Source organism: Papio anubis, chromosome 9 (genome assembly GCF_008728515.1).
Source record: "Papio anubis isolate 15944 chromosome 9, Panubis1.0, whole genome shotgun sequence".
Classification (NCBI taxonomy): Eukaryota; Metazoa; Chordata; class Mammalia; order Primates; family Cercopithecidae; genus Papio; species Papio anubis.
Window position 1 is genome coordinate 46,003,821 of NC_044984.1, and position 12,654 is coordinate 46,016,474.

A 12,654-nucleotide genomic window follows, 5' to 3' on the forward strand; every position below is an offset into this window, starting at 1 on the left:
CTCTAATGCAATTGAACAGAAAAGCATGAGATCAGTAAAAATGTGGTTTTTAGGCCGGACGAGGTGGCTCACGCCTGTAATTCCAGCACTTTGGGAGGCCGAGGTGGGCGGATCACCTGAGGTCGGGAGTTCAAGACCAGCCTGACCAACATGGAGAAACCCCGTCTCTACTAAAAATACAAAAATTGGCCGGGTGTGGTGGCGCGCGCCTGTAATCCCACCTACTCAGGAGGCTGAGGCAGGAGAATCACTTGAACCCAGGAGGCGGAGGTTACGGTGAGCCGAGATCGGGCCATTGCACTCCAGCCTGGGCAACAAGAGTGAAACTCCATCTCAAAAAAAAAAAAAAAGAAAAGAAAAGAAAAGCTGGGCGCGGTGGCTCACTCCTGTAATCCCAGCACTTTAGGAGGCCGAGACAGGCGGCTCACGAGGTCAGGAGATCGAGACCATCCTGGCTAATACGGTGAAACCCCGTCTCTACTAAAAATACAAAAAATTAGCCAGGCGTGGTGACGGGCGCCTGTCGTCCCAGCTACTCGGGAGGCTGAGGCGGGAGAATGGCGTGAACCCGGGAGGTGGAGCTTGCGGTGAGCCGAGATTGCACCACTGCACTCCAGCCTGGGTGACAGAGCGAGACTCCGTCTCAAAAAAAAAAAAAAAAAAAAATTGTGGTTTTTAAAAGGTTGTTGTGCTGGTATGGGGTGTTGGAATTTAAAAGATCTGAAAATCAGAGTTTAGGCTGGCGTCTTCACTTATTAGTTTGGTGTCTTCAGAATAATTGCTTAATCTCACTGAGATTTAGCTTCCTCCTTTGTCAACGGGAGTAACTATATCTGCTCCACCTTCCTCCTTTGAGGATTGAGTAATAATGGCCATTGTTTATTAAGTATCAACTATTGCTAGGAATTTTATTACACTATGAGTAGTCCTCAAAGCAATCTTGGAATTAGAATGATAAAGCTAAGTATAATAACTCTTCTTTTATCAATAAGGAACCAAGGCTAAGCGCTTACATTGGCCAGAGCTAAACTGACATGCCAGATCCATGACATGGATTCAGAGCTGATTCCAAAGCCTGGCATTTTCCATTACAAGACATTGCCTTTATGTGAAAGTATTGGTTCATTGTTATATTCCATTGCTGAATTTTTTAAAATCTGCCTTGACTTATACTTTTGTATATATCTGCTTCTCTCACTAGATTGATCTAAAGAACAAGGAATAGGTCTTTTTCAGGCTTGTGTTCTAAATATCTCCTACTCTAGTTCCTGCATTCAATAGGACTTTTACACATGTTTATTGAATTTAAAAAGGAATGAAAAAGGAATAAGAGAATCAAGAAAAAGAAAGAAGTTGACATGAAGTTGACAACATGTGCCGGTGTGAGGTGTTTCAGCCATAGGCATTTCTCTGAGGGCTCCGGGCTTAAACCTGCCGTCTTACCTTGGTAAGCCCTGGGATCCAAGTCTTGGCCCATTCTGGAGATATTCAGTATCTCTTTAAGCCATCTTTTCTTCCCATGAGCCAATTCTATCTCAAAATGTGTGACTGTGGGTAAAGGAATGCGTCCTGGGCTCATAGACCACAAGAGAGATGTCACATGGAGATCTGAGGGCTCAAAGTTTATGGTTTTTTTTTTTGTTTTTTGTTTTTTGTTTTGAGACAGTCTTGATCTCTTGCACAGGCTAGAGTGCAGTGGCACAATCTCGGCTCACTGCAACCTCCGCCTCCCAGGTTCAAGCAATTCTCCTGCCTCAGCCTCCCGAGTAGCTGGGATTACAGGTGTGTACCACACACCTGGCTAATTTTTGTATTTTTAGTAGCGACGGGGTTTCAGCATGTTGGCCAGGTTGGTCTCGAACTCCTGACCTCAAATGATCCACCTGGCTCAGCCTCCCGAAGTGCTGGGATTACAGGCGTGAGCCACCATGCCTGGTGGTCAAAATCCTTTGTAAACCAGCATTGTACTTGGGGTATTTTTAAATCTCTCTTAGATAGAGCCATGCCTTGTTTGACCAACAGCTCCACCTCTAGCTGTATAACCTCAGGCAAGTAATTTTACATCTCTGAGCCTCAGTATTTTAATGCATAAATTAGTGAAAATAATACCTCCCCCTAAACTTGTTGTGAGTATAAAATGAGGTACCAAAATGCCACTAAAATAGTAATGATTCAATAAATGTTAGCTCCAGTCTCCCACTAGTAGTACACTTCTGCTTCTCTATTAACATTGGGTTGATTTTGTTATCCTATTTTAATAACATTAATTTACATTGTATAGTATGTTATGGGCTTGGGATTTTTTTGTTTCTTTTAGAGACAGGGCATAGCTCTATCACCCAGACTGGAGTGCAGTGGCCTGATCAGAGCTCACTGTAACTTTAAACTCCTGGGCTCAAGCAATCCTCTTGCTTCTGCCTCCCAAGTAGCTGGGACTACAGGTGCACACCACCATGCCCTTTGAGAGGGAGTCTCACTCTATCACCAGGCTGTAGTGTGGTGGTGCAATCTCGGCTCACTGCAACCTCTGCCTCCTGGGTTCAAGTGATTCTCATGCCTCAGCCTCCCAAGTAGCTGGGACTACAGGCACGTGCCACCACGCCCAGCTAATTTTTGTATTTTTAGTAGAGATGGGGTTTCACCATGTTGGCCAGGATGGTCTCGATCTCTTGACCTACTGATCTGCCCGCCTTGGCCTCCCAAAGTACTGGGATTACAGTCGTGAGCCACTGCGCCCAGCCATGTTTTCTTTTTTTTAGTTTTGGTTTTGGTTTTGAGACTGGGTCTCACTCTGTTGCCCAGGCTGGAATGCAGTGGCATGATCACAGCTCATTGCAGCTTCCACCTCCCAGGCTCAAGCAATTCTCCCACCTAAGCCTTCCGAGTAGCTGGGACTAAAGGCATACACCACCACACCAGTTAATTTTTTATTTTTAGTAGAAATGGGATCTTACTATGTTGCCCAAGCGACTGTCAAACTCCTGGGCTTAAGCGATCCTCCCACCTCAGCCCCCCAAAGTACTGGGATTACAGGCATGAGCCAAGGTACCCAGTCTGTTATGGTTTTAATAGCATTTTACTATTTATTTATTTATCTATTTTTGAGACGGAGTCTCCCTCTGTTGCCCAGGCTGCGGTACAGTGGCGTGATCTCTGCTCACTGCAACCTCCACCTCCCGAGTTCAAGCAATTTTCCTGCCTCAACCTCCCGAGTAGCTGGGACTACAGGCACACGCCACCATGGCTGGCTAATTTTTGTATTTTTAGTTGAGATGGGGTTTCACCGTGTTAGCCAGACTGGTCTTGAACTCCTGACCTCATGTGATCTGCCTGCCTCGGCCTCTCAAAGTGCTGAGATTACAGGTATGAGCTACCGTGTCTGGCCTCAATAGCACTTTAAAATACATTGTCTTGGCCTGGCACCATGGCTCATACCTGTAATCCCAGCACTTTGGGAGGCTGAGGCAGGAGGATCACTTGAGCCCAGGAGTTCAAGATCAGCCTGGGCAATAGAGTGAGACCCCTTCTCTAAAAGAAATTTAAAAATTAGACATGGTGGTGTGCACCTGTAGACCCAGCTACTCAGGAGGCTGAGGTGGGAGGATGGTTTGAGCCCAGGCGTTCAAGGCTACAGTGAGCCATGATTGGGCTGTTGCACCCAGCCTGGACAACAGAGCAAGACACTGTCTCTATTAAAAATAAATAAATCAAATACATCATATCATTCAATCTTCACAGAAGTTTTTGGTTTGTTTTTCAATATGAGGAAACTGAGACTCAGGGCAGAGTGGTCAGGATCAAGCAGAACTCTTTTTTCTTTTTCTTTTTTTGAGACAGAGTCTTGCTCTGTTACCCAGGCTGGAGTGCAGTGGCCGGATCTCAGCTCACTGCAAGCTCCGCCTCCTGGGTTTACGCCATTCTCCTGCCTCAGCCTCGTGAGTAGCTGGGACTACAGGCGCCCGCCACCTCGCCCGGCTAGTTTTTTGTATTTTTTAGTAGAGATAGGGTTTCACCATGTTAGCCAGGATGGTCTCGATCTCCTGACCTCGTGATCCGCCAGTCTCGGCCTCCCAAAGTGCTGGGATTACAGGTTTGAGCCACCGCGCCCAGCCTGAACTCTTTAAAAATTGTCCTGAAAATTATTTTGTGACTCAGCAACTCCTTTCTACATATATACCCTAGAGAAACTCTTCTACATACATACCAGGAGACTTGTATGAGAATGTTCATGGCAGCACTGTTTATGGTAACAAAATGGAATACAACAATTCTCCACCAGCGAAAGAACAGATAAATTGGACTGGAATATAATATTATTGAGCAGTGAAAATGAATAAAGGTATACTAAACTGCATGAATAAATCAATCCTAGAATTGAGGGGGAAATGCAGAAGTCCTCATACTGTGTAATATCACCTTATAAAGCTCAAAAGTCAGCAAAATTAAGCAATTATCATTTAGGAAAGTATATAGTTGACCTTTCAACAACACAGGTTTGAACTGCGCGGGTCTACTTATTTGTGAGTTTTCTTTTTTTTTTTTAATTTTTCCTTTTTTGTTGTTTCTTGGTGTCTTCTAATATTCATGGATTGTCTTCCACCTCTGACACTTCTGAGCCATCAAGACCAACCTCTCCTCATGCCTGTAATCCCAGCACTTTGGGAGACCGAAGTGGGTGGATCACCTGAGGTCAGGAGTTGTAGTGAGCCGAGATTGCACCACTGCACTCCAGCCTGAGTGACAGTGTGAGACTCTGTCTCAAAAAAAAAAAAAAAAAAATCAGAACACACAAACACACAGCAACCTCAAGGTCCCACCCACCTCTCAGAGCCTGTATGAGGTAAAGTTAAGCACAAAAGCTTTACAGACAGCCTACCTGGGTTCAAATCCTAGTTTTGCTGTTCACAAAGCAGCCCTGAGTATATTCCTCATGCTCCATGTACCTCAATTCCCTGTCTGCAAAGTGGATATAATATTTCTTACTTTATAGAATTATTGTGAGAATTAACTGAGATGGTGCATGTGAAGTGCTTACAAGTCTAAACTGCTCTCACCAGTTTAGATTAGGTAGCCCAGACCTCATCAATACCAGCTGAGTGTCAGGGGAGAGGGACCTGAGAGGGAGATGTCATGAACCCTGCACTTTGACTAGTGATCAGTAAAGGTTAGCTATTATTGTTATTGGCAAGGAGGGCACCCTAGCAGCTGTCTTGCCTATCTCTTAAGACAAATCAGTTCTCTCAGAGGCTTGAGGGTTTGCATTCCTTGGGTCGGTACCCATTTATCCCCTAACCTTCCCTTTTCACTCAAGTACTCAAGTCAGTCAATGTCATTGGGTTCCCTGGTTAATCAGTGAACATTTTCTTCCAGGTACAGGAGGAAACCATTTCCCAGGCAGGCTTTTTTGGGGACTGACCATCTGGCTTTAACTCTTCACCTCTTCCTGCCACCAACCTGTGAGGCCTAGTGTGGCTTCTCTGAAGGACCCTGCAGTTGAAAGAAAAGGAAATCAGAAGTTTTCACAGCCCCACCATTCCACCTCAGGCTCTTCTCCTCTCTTCTCTAGTCCAGAAACCAGCCCATATCCATAAAACATCAGTTCCCCTGTCAGAGTCATCCACAACACAATAGACTTCCCAGGCCTGGGAATAAAGACTGCAGTCCCTTCATCCTCTAAAGCCTTCCTGGGCCAACGGCCAAGAGCCACCCTCAACTGGTCTGAGCCAGAGCTATCAGCTCCAATTGACTTTCCTGGTGGGAGCTGCTGGGAGCTGTCTCTCTCAGGTCACAGCCAGCTGCTGCCCGGATTCTATTCACTCTCACATTTCACACACCAAACCCAGCATAGCTAAGCTGAATCTCATAGTCCTGCTTTCTCCCAGGAACCTGAAATCAGGGACTCAGCTGTCATTATTTCCATGGAGGAGAGTGTATGAAATGCATTCAGTCAATCATCTGCCACTTATCAAGCACCTACTCTATGCCCCTAGCCTGTGTAATGAGGAGTCACAGCCCAGTGTGAATAGCTAATATCTACATAAGATATATGTAATATCTATGTAAGATCTATGCAAAAGGTAAGTGCTGGCTTCTGTCTGAATTTTTGCCCTGTTATTTCAGAGTACCATAAAGCTCCTCTGATCCCTAAGCTTTGCATCAGAGGCTTAGACATTCATTATCTCCCTGGGTAGGGGTGGAGAGGTGGGGCATGGTCCAGAATCCAGCACAGTGCCCGGCTCAGGAATGTTGGTTTGGTAGAATCAAAGGTGATGTCTTGCTTGTTCTCACCAGTTTATTTTATTTTTACTTATTTGTTTTTATTTTTATTTATTTGTTTTTGAGACAGAGTCTTACTCTGTCATCCAGGCTGGAGTGCAGTGGCTCAATCTCGGCTCGCTATAGCCTCTGCCTCTCAGGCTCAATCGCTTCTCATGCCTCAGCTACCCAAGTAGCTGGGATTACAGGCATGTGCCCCCACGCCTGGTCAATTTTTGTATTTTTAGTAGAGATGGGGTTTCACCATGTTGGCCAGGCTGGTCTCAAACTCCTGACCTCAGGTGAACTGCCCACCTTGGCCTCCCAAAGTGCTGGGCTTACAGGCGTGAGCCACCGCGCCCGGCTGCTCTCACCAGTTTAGATTAGGTAGCCCACACCTCATCAATACCAGCTAAGTGTCAGGGGAGAGGGAATTGAGACGGAGATGTCATGAACCCTGCTCCTAGGAGGTAGACAAGCCAAGAGAGACTCTAACAACAGGTGTGCTCTCAGTTCTAAGCTCAGGTGACAGTCCTGGGGAATAATATAAAGTCTTGCTTACCATATAGTCACCTTTTTATAAAGTATAAGTCAAACTAACTATTAATGTTCTGGCTTCCTATCCTGATCAGTATACCTTTATAGTGACTTGGGAGACCAGGTTTAGATTTAGAACTCCTGGAAGTCCCATGCTAGAATGTGCCCCAGTTCTGGCCCTCAGCCCATTGGCTGCCTTCTCTTCCCTCTCCCCATCTTGCACTGCAAAGAGCCCGACGTACATGTGTAGACACCCTAGTCTACACATCCAAGCTCTGTCACCCTACTGTCTGGCAAACAGCTGCCCTTTGGCCACGGCTGGGCTGAATGTTTGTGTTTCCCAAAAATTCCTATATTGAAACTTAATCCCCAATGTGATAGTATAGTTGTCCTTCCATATCTGTCGGGGATTGGTTTCAGGATGCCTGAGGATACTGAAATCCACAGGTGCTCAAGTCTCTCATATAAAATGGTATACTCCAGCCTGGGCAACATAGTGAGACCCCATCTCTAAAAATAAAAATAAAAAAATTAGCCAGGTGTGGTGGCACATGCCTGTAGTCCCAGCCATTCAGGAGGCTGAGGTGGGAGGATCACTTGAGCCAGGGAAATCGAGTGAGCTGTGATCGCACCACTGCACTCCAGCCTGGGCCTTTGTTTTTTGTTTTCGGTCTCAAAAAACAAAACAAAACCCACCAAAAACAGTGTAGTATTTGCACATAACCTTCTGTGCACATCCTCTTGCATAAGATTATCTCTAGGTTACTTATAATACCTACTAATATAATGTAAACGCTATGTAAATAGTTGTTATGCTGTATTGACATTTTTTGTTTGTATTGTTTTTTATTGTTGTATTGGGGGGGTTGGGTTGTTTGTTTGGAGGCAGAGTCTTGCTCTGTTACCCAGGCTGCAGTGCAGTGGTATGATCTTGGCTCACTGCAACCTCCATCTCCTGGGTTCAAGCAATTCTTGTGCCTCCAGCCTCCCAAATAGCTGGGATTACAGGCATGTACCACCACACCTGATTAATTTTTGTATTTTTAGTAGAGACAGGGTTTCACCCTGTTGCCCAAGCTGGTTGCGAACTCCTGAGCTCAGGCAGTCTGCCCACCTTGGCCTCCCAGAATGCTGGGATTACAGGCATGAGCCACCATGCCCAGCCTGTTGTTGTTTTGGAATATGGTATTTTCCATCTGAGGTTGTATCTGAGGACGCAGACCCCAGGGATATGGAGGGCTAACTATATTAAGGTCAGCCTTTTGGTGGGGCTGGGGCCTTTTGGGGTGCAATAAGTCAAGTAAGAATAGAAGGATTAGCTCCCTCATAAAAGAGGCCAAGGGAGCTTTCTTGCCCTTCCACCTCGTGAGGGTACAGTGAAAAGACACCTGTCTATGAGGAAGAGGGCTCTCATCAGACATCGACCTTGATCTTGACCTTGATCTTGGACTTTCCAGTCTCCAAAAGTGTGAGCAATAAATTTCTCTTGTCTGTAAGCCACTGGTCTAAGGTACTTTGTTGTAGCAACCAGAGCAGACTAAGGCAGCCACCTCTTAGACCTACAAGTATGCACACCAACGGCACAGCTCCCGGAACCCAGAGAGGAGGGGTCCAGGAAGTGGGCTTGGCAGAGAATTCTGGGGCCCTAGGTATAAGAAGTGTGGTCTAAAAGGAGGCCCTGTGCCCTATAGGGAGGGTCGTGGTGGCAGGAGGATCCGAGCAGGGACTTCTGAAGTGGGAATCCGGAGTACCGACCCCTGCTTTCTGGCAATGGGATTTTCCAGGCTGCAAGCTGCCAGCAAAGGCTGTCATTTCCCTGTCCTCTAACACTGGTTCACTAATCTCTCTATCCCGAGGAGTGAACAGGAAACAAACAGACCAGTACAAAAGAAAAAAATACTGTTTATTCCACACAACTACATCAAATGCTTCTTCCCCATTCTCCTCTCCCGTTCCCCGCTCCAGCCCTCAGGAAGCTTTGCCTGTGTTGGGAACAGTGAGGACCTCAGTGTTAGAGCCTGGTCCATCAGGCAGGAAGGAAATCTGGGCATGGGAAGGTAACTGGATTTCCAAGAACACAAAAATGTCAGGGTCTCGAATTCCAAACTCGTGTGTTCCTTAGTCCATTTGGCTGAGTTCTTTCCCTGGACTTTACCTGGATAAAATGCAATGGTTAGTGCAGGGTCAAAGGCCCTAGCTGATTCACCAGGAAAGTTTTGGTCTTTCTTCCATTTAAAACAAAACAAACAAAACCCCACACCGTTAAACCATTTCTGTCCATTCTCCTCTCTTTCCATAGTAAAGACGACACTAAACTCTGGCTTCAGTCCAGAAGATGTTTTCAAAACGAAATGTACACCGTCTCCTTTCAGAGCCTGATGCTAACAAGAAATAAAATAAACCCACCTCCTAGGTGAGAGGTTCAGGCCCCAGTTGCTTCCTGGGGGTCTTACACTGCGGGAGCAAGGGCAGAGATCATAGGCCAGCGAGCTCTGCTTTGGGCACACTTCAGGGACACCCTGCATCCCCATGCCTGGGGAATTCAGCCTGCAAACCTCTCACCCCTGGTATTGTTCCTCCGAATGACCAGCAGAGGAGAAATGGTTTAGTTCTAGCTCAGCCTTGGGAAGACAGATTTAAATGAGGGAGGGGCTGAGAAAGCATGGCCAGGCCTAATTTAGACCAGTGGTTCATGCTTGTTTTCCCATCATGACACAGGACAGATGGTGCCCTCCTGCACGTCCACCACCACAGACACACCCCGGATTATGTGCTATTCCCAGGGTGCCAGCTGTGACCCATTTGTCTCTCGCAAAAAAGAAAGCATACCTGAATGCAAGCGTCTGAGCATGAAAACGTGCATCGCTATAGGTTTTTTTGTTTGAGACAGAGTCTTGCTCTGTCACCCAGGCTGGAGTGAAGCAACGTGATCTCAGCTCATTGCAACCTCCCAGGTTCAAGCAATTCTCCTGCTTCAGCCTCCCAAGTAGCTGGGATTACAGGTGTGTGCCACTACACTTGACTAATTTTTGTATTTTTAGTAGAGACAGGGTTTCACCATGTTGGTCAGGCTGGTCTCAAACTCCTGACCTCAAATGATCTGCCCACCTCAGCCTCCCAAAGTGTTGGAATTACAGGCGTGAGCCACCGTACCTGGCCTAATTTACTAAGTGTAAGTCACTGAATCCTTTACAAGCTCTGGTTGTTTGCAACACCCCTCCCAAATGAGTCTGTCATCTTCCTGAGGCAGGTCAATAACCCTGAACTATAGTGTGGAGCCTCTCTGTTGGAGACACGCTCTTCTGGGAAGCTGGGTCAGGCAAGCTGCCCACCTGCTTCCTCACCTCTGCTACAATCTGGCAGGCATGGTTTGTCCAAATGCAGCAGGGCGTGTGTGTGTGTGTGTGTACGCACGCATGCTGCACATGCGTGTGCTAATTCAGCACACAACTGTCCTCCTCTCACTGGCCAGGCTACCAAGAGGGTGGCCACGCTGGCATTGCAGGGCCTGGGAGGGACCAACAGGAAGTGGGAAAGGAAACAGCATACCAGAAGCAGCTAGGCTAGGAGGTGGCTCTGCACCAGTGACTGACAGAGGTGGTGATGTGTCTCCACCTGATGGTCACTCCCTCAGGGTGGATCATGGGAGGTCCAATGGAGGCAGCTGTTGGAGACCAGCCTCTGTAAGGATACGAGTACTGAAGAGAGGGGTGGTTGACCCCCGTGACTTGAGGCCCCTTAGGGACTGTCTACACCACAAGCCTGTGGTCATCTAGGCAAATCTCTGTTCTCTCCTGACTTCCTGGAGTTACATACTGAATTTTAGGGGCTTTCCAGCCACAGTGAGGCTGGAAACTCACTTAATAGCTTGGATGAGAGCTAACCCCCAAGGTACCATAGCTACCCTGTCTAGAGGCAAAACCCAACCTGATCTGGGGGTGTTCTTGGCTCGGAGGACACTGGGGGGATTGCTTACACATAGACATGGTCTGAGACTTGACAAAATGAGATTTCTCCTCCGGTATCCAAGGCTTAAAGTTACAAAGAAAATTAGAGTTAAGTCAGCTTCCACAAGAGACCTTCCCGGGCTCCATCATTTATTTCAGGATGTTGTCCTTTCCCCCAGGGCCTTGCTGTCTGGTTTATTGTTTAATTTGCTCCTTTTAAGAAAGCCCCAGTATTGGGTTGGGAATGGGTGTGAGGACAAGAGAAAAAAAGAGAAAGTCAGCATTCCTTTCCTTATTTTTCTCCAGAGTTGCCCGTTTGTTTGGGCAATGGGATTTTCCAGTCTGCACGTTTTCTTAACCCACATGTTTTTGTGGGAGGGATGGCCACTGACAGAGATTAGATTAAAATCTGAAAGAACGGCCCTATTTTCTAAATTCCCAATCTTCTGCAGACCCAGGACAACTCCACGACAGGTAGAGTTCACTGTTTCTTCCTTCCAACGTGGATTAAGAAAAGGTTCTGTTTTAGTGCAATTTTCCCCACAAAGGAACCAGGAAGAGGTGGGAGAGGAGACCCCATGTTCCAGCCCCAGGGGTTTGAGAACCTTCTGACCTGGAGGTCAGGGCAGACATTTGAGTCTGACCTTCTGAGCAGCACATCACACTTTTTTGAATTTTATCTCCTGGGTCCTTTCGGTGAGCCTGCAGGCAAAGTGTGGGGGCGGAAGGGCAGTGTGAGGCTGTGGTTCCACTGGATGAGTTGTCATACCTGCCACACTAACACAGAGGAGCAAAGGAGAAGAGAAGGTGGAAAGAGAACGCCATCAAAAGCAAGTGCTAATGGCCAGTGGTCCTTAGGAGCTGCTACATCCCTGCCCCAAAGACAGGGAGTTTCTGGTTCCCCGCCAGAATTCACCCTTCAGAAACCATGCTGGCAAGGTGCTTCTCTAAGTGACATCACAAATCTTCTTCTTCAGAGCGACCAGCCCAGAGCCTGGAGCTCTCGTGTGACCCCCTCTGGCCTCCCCATGTTGTGAGATGTGTGGGAGAAGAGGGACATTGATGCACATGCACACGGTGGAGTCTCATGACCTGGGGTGAGCACAGCTGCACGTGGCAAAATGACAGGTGCTGTCATGGCAGTGGCTGCAGCCGGGTGCCAAGGGAAACGGACAAAGTGCTAGAACACAGGGCCAGGGGCTGAGCCCTAAGGGATCTGAAAGACATTCAGCTTGCTGGTGTTCTTGAGCGTCTGGCGCCGATTGCAGAACCAGACCCGCACGACCTCACGGTCATAGTTGAGCTCTTTAGCAATTTCAGTGATCTCCTGGCCTGTGGGCAGTGGGTTCTTCTCAAAATAGGCATTGAGAGCCTCTATGGCCTGGGGGGTGAAGGAGGTGCGGCGTTTGCGTTTCTTGGAGGGCTCGCCTCCCACAAACTCCATCAGGTTCTGCTGGCCTTCCTGGTTCCGCAGCTCAGCTTCGTTCAGCCACTTTTCCAGCACCGGCTTCAGCTTCTGGGCACTCTTGGGTGTGATGTCCAGCTTCTCGAACCTGTGGGCAACCCATACCCAGGAAGAGGGAGTGAGAGCATCTTGGTCTCTTTGGCACACCCTGCACCTAGGTGCAGGCTCCATCCTCAAGGGGCCGTTCCTCTAGGGGCTGGTGAGAATGTACTCAGTGCTCCCCTCACCGCCTCCACCACGAGCCCTCTAGCTTGGCCAAGTCCAGACTCCTCAGACCCTCTGATGTGCCCGGTCCTAACAGGGAGACCATTCCCATGGCCTCGGCTCAGTCAGTAGTGGAATAATAATAGTGCAACTGCCTTACGAACAACCATTCTAGAACGTTCCCCTAAATGAATGAAGTTCTTTGAGGAGTCACCTTGGGAGGCCTCCAGTCACACTCCCATAGCA

At 47.6% G+C, this 12,654-nt stretch overlaps 1 protein-coding gene across 11 annotated transcripts in view; it reads right to left on the minus strand.

The window, feature by feature from the left end:
* Positions 1-8,674: 8,674 nt before the first annotated feature.
* POU6F1 (POU class 6 homeobox 1) overlaps positions 8,675-12,654 on the minus strand; it is a 32,504-nt gene continuing 28,524 nt past the window's right edge. For all 11 annotated transcript variants that reach the window (XM_031650477.1, XM_031650470.1, XM_031650475.1 and 8 more), the window contains one exon: positions 8,675-12,292. In XM_031650477.1, coding sequence (XP_031506337.1) covers positions 11,947-12,292 — 346 coding nt within the window. In that variant the 3' untranslated portion in view covers positions 8,675-11,946. The remainder of the gene's footprint in view (positions 12,293-12,654) is intronic.